This window comes from Elephantulus edwardii, unplaced genomic scaffold (assembly GCF_000299155.1).
Source record: "Elephantulus edwardii isolate Elephantulus edwardi_28Jun2011 unplaced genomic scaffold, EleEdw1.0 scaffold00433, whole genome shotgun sequence".
In the NCBI taxonomy this organism is placed as follows: Eukaryota; Metazoa; Chordata; class Mammalia; order Macroscelidea; family Macroscelididae; genus Elephantulus; species Elephantulus edwardii.
In genome coordinates, this window is record NW_006400183.1 from 1,073,950 (window position 1) to 1,076,196 (window position 2,247).

A 2,247-nucleotide genomic window follows, 5' to 3' on the forward strand; every position below is an offset into this window, starting at 1 on the left:
AAATTTGCTTTCGCAACGAGGCGAAAACTGGAAGAGTCAAAGAGCTCCTAAGGGGAAAAGTAGTACTGGGTAAGTATGGTACAAGGTAAGGAATGTGTTGGTGCATCTTTCTGTGCGCTTTTCTTCAAATATCAAAAATGCATCCCCCTATTCACAAGAAACTATGGGGAAAAGTGTACCAGTTACTTTCAGGAAGTGGTGAGTGGCTCTGAAAAGAGCCTTTGGGTTTGTTAAGTAGAAAAGCAGCTCACTTGGCGCTAGTGTACTTGGTGACGGCCTTGGTGCCCTCGGACACGGCGTGCTTGGCCAGCTCCCCGGGTAGCAGCAAGCGCACGGCCGTCTGGATCTCCCGCGACGTGATGGTGGAGCGCTTGTTGTAATGCGCCAGGCGGGACGCCTCACCGGCGATGCGCTCGAAGATGTCGTTGACGAAGGAGTTCATGATGCCCATGGCCTTAGAGGAGATGCCGGTGTCGGGGTGGACCTGCTTCAGCACCTTGTACACGTACACCGAGTAGCTCTCCTTGCGGCTGCGCTTGCGCTTCTTGCCATCCTTCTTCTGCGCCTTGGTCACGGCCTTCTTGGAGCCCTTCTTCGGGGCGGGAGCGGACTTGGCTGGCTCAGGCATAATGACTTGACTCCTCACTTTAAGGAAAAGACAGATCTGTAGAGTTGCTGGCTTATTTATAAAGTAAGATGCAAATAAGGATGAGTAAAAGTTTCCCTAATTGGTGGCTCAACGACAATTTGGTCCAATCAGAATATGATAATTTTTTTAAGCAAACTGTGTTTCCGTTGGTTGAAATAAAACTACGTTTTGGCCAATGGCTTAGCTTTATTTTCGCGCCCAGACTAACTGTAGCGACAGGTATCTATAAAAGATAGGTGTTTGCAGTTAGGTTTCACTCACTTCGCTGAGATCTACACTGTAGCGTCATGTCTGGACGTGGCAAGCAGGGCGGTAAGGCGCGCGCTAAGGCCAAGACTCGCTCTTCTAGGGCCGGTCTCCAGTTCCCTGTGGGCAGAGTCCACCGTCTGCTCCGCAAAGGCAACTATGCCGAGCGGGTGGGCGCCGGCGCTCCGGTCTACTTGGCGGCGGTGCTAGAGTATCTGACGGCCGAGATCTTGGAGCTAGCGGGTAACGCGGCCCGCGACAACAAGAAGACGCGCATCATCCCGCGCCATCTGCAGCTGGCCATCCGCAACGATGAGGAGCTCAACAAGCTCCTGGGAAAAGTCACCATCGCGCAGGGCGGTGTGTTGCCCAACATCCAGGCCGTGTTGCTGCCCAAGAAGACCGAGAGCCACCACAAGGCCAAGGGCAAGTAAAGTCTGGGCATACATTAAAAACCAAAGGCTCTTTTCAGAGCCATCCACCGTTTCTTTGAAAGAACTGAACACTTACTCTTCATAAACCTAAGTATCTAGCTGAAATTAACGTCATAAAACATTACTTTGCTGTCTTACAATGTTTTGCAATGTCTAAAGTGCCCCAGTTGCATTTGTCAAACAGAAAAAGTAAACTTGTACCCTTTTGCGCCAAAGAAAAAGTGTTAGGCCTAATGGAGTATTTGTTAGAATCCGATCGCCCTGGCTCAGGTGGCTTACGATAAGTAAGTTAGTTCGAGGTCTGAATTCAAGAGTCCTCCGCGGAAGGAGATGGGCAGTGATTGCCTCTAAGCACCCGTTGGAGGCTCTCTTCCGACTCTGGTACACAGCTCATGGCCCTTTGGTTAGCTGAGATCAACCCTAATCCAAAATTTGAGCGCTCTCCACTTTTAATAGAAGTCATTCGTCGATCTTTTAAAATCTATCATATTGATACATCCTATGTAGCCCACGTACAGGCTATGTCCTATCAGCATCAAAATCATCGGGATCCAAGTCATTGGCAACATTACATTGTCCACACATTTAGTTTTCTCAATCCCATACTGAACACAGTTCCTCTGCCCCCGATAGAAACCTTCCAAATCTACTTTTAAAAGCATCTTTGTGTAGGTAGAGTCTTGGTATGGTCTTTAAATGTATGTAGAGCTCGACACAAAATTCTTCAGGGACAAAGGAAATGAAGATACGTAAAATGCAAAAATGAATGAATGGAAATCCAAACTCCCTAAACGTTCATTAAAATTAATTGTTGTTACGTGCCGTCGAGTCGTTTGCGACTCATAGCGACCCTATGTACAACAGCCCTAAACCGTGCTCTATCCTGTGCCAATCTCATTGCCTCTGACACACCCATCC

The 2,247-nt window shown here is 48.4% G+C and overlaps 2 protein-coding genes across 2 annotated transcripts; one reads left to right on the top strand and one right to left on the bottom strand.

Moving 5' to 3' along the window:
• Positions 1-205: 205 nt before the first annotated feature.
• Positions 206-633, bottom strand: LOC102852633 (histone H2B type 1-K-like). The gene has a single exon (XM_006902635.1). It carries the CDS (start codon positions 626-628, stop codon positions 248-250), a length of 381 nt encoding a protein of 126 aa, XP_006902697.1. The 5' UTR covers positions 629-633; the 3' UTR covers positions 206-247.
• Positions 634-932: 299 nt separating this feature from the next.
• On the top strand, positions 933-1,366 carry LOC102853045 (histone H2A type 1-like). The gene has a single exon (XM_006902636.1). The coding sequence runs from the start codon at positions 937-939 to the stop codon at positions 1,327-1,329; it is 393 nt and encodes a 130-aa protein (XP_006902698.1). The 5' UTR covers positions 933-936; the 3' UTR covers positions 1,330-1,366.
• Positions 1,367-2,247: the final 881 nt, after the last annotated feature.

Excerpts from the sequence above, each read along its gene's own strand:
- LOC102852633 (XM_006902635.1), bottom strand. The coding sequence starts at position 628 with ATGCCTGAGCCAGCCAAGTCCGCTCCCGCCCCGAAGAAGGGCTCCAAG.
- LOC102853045 (XM_006902636.1), top strand. The coding sequence starts at position 937 with ATGTCTGGACGTGGCAAGCAGGGCGGTAAGGCGCGCGCTAAGGCCAAG.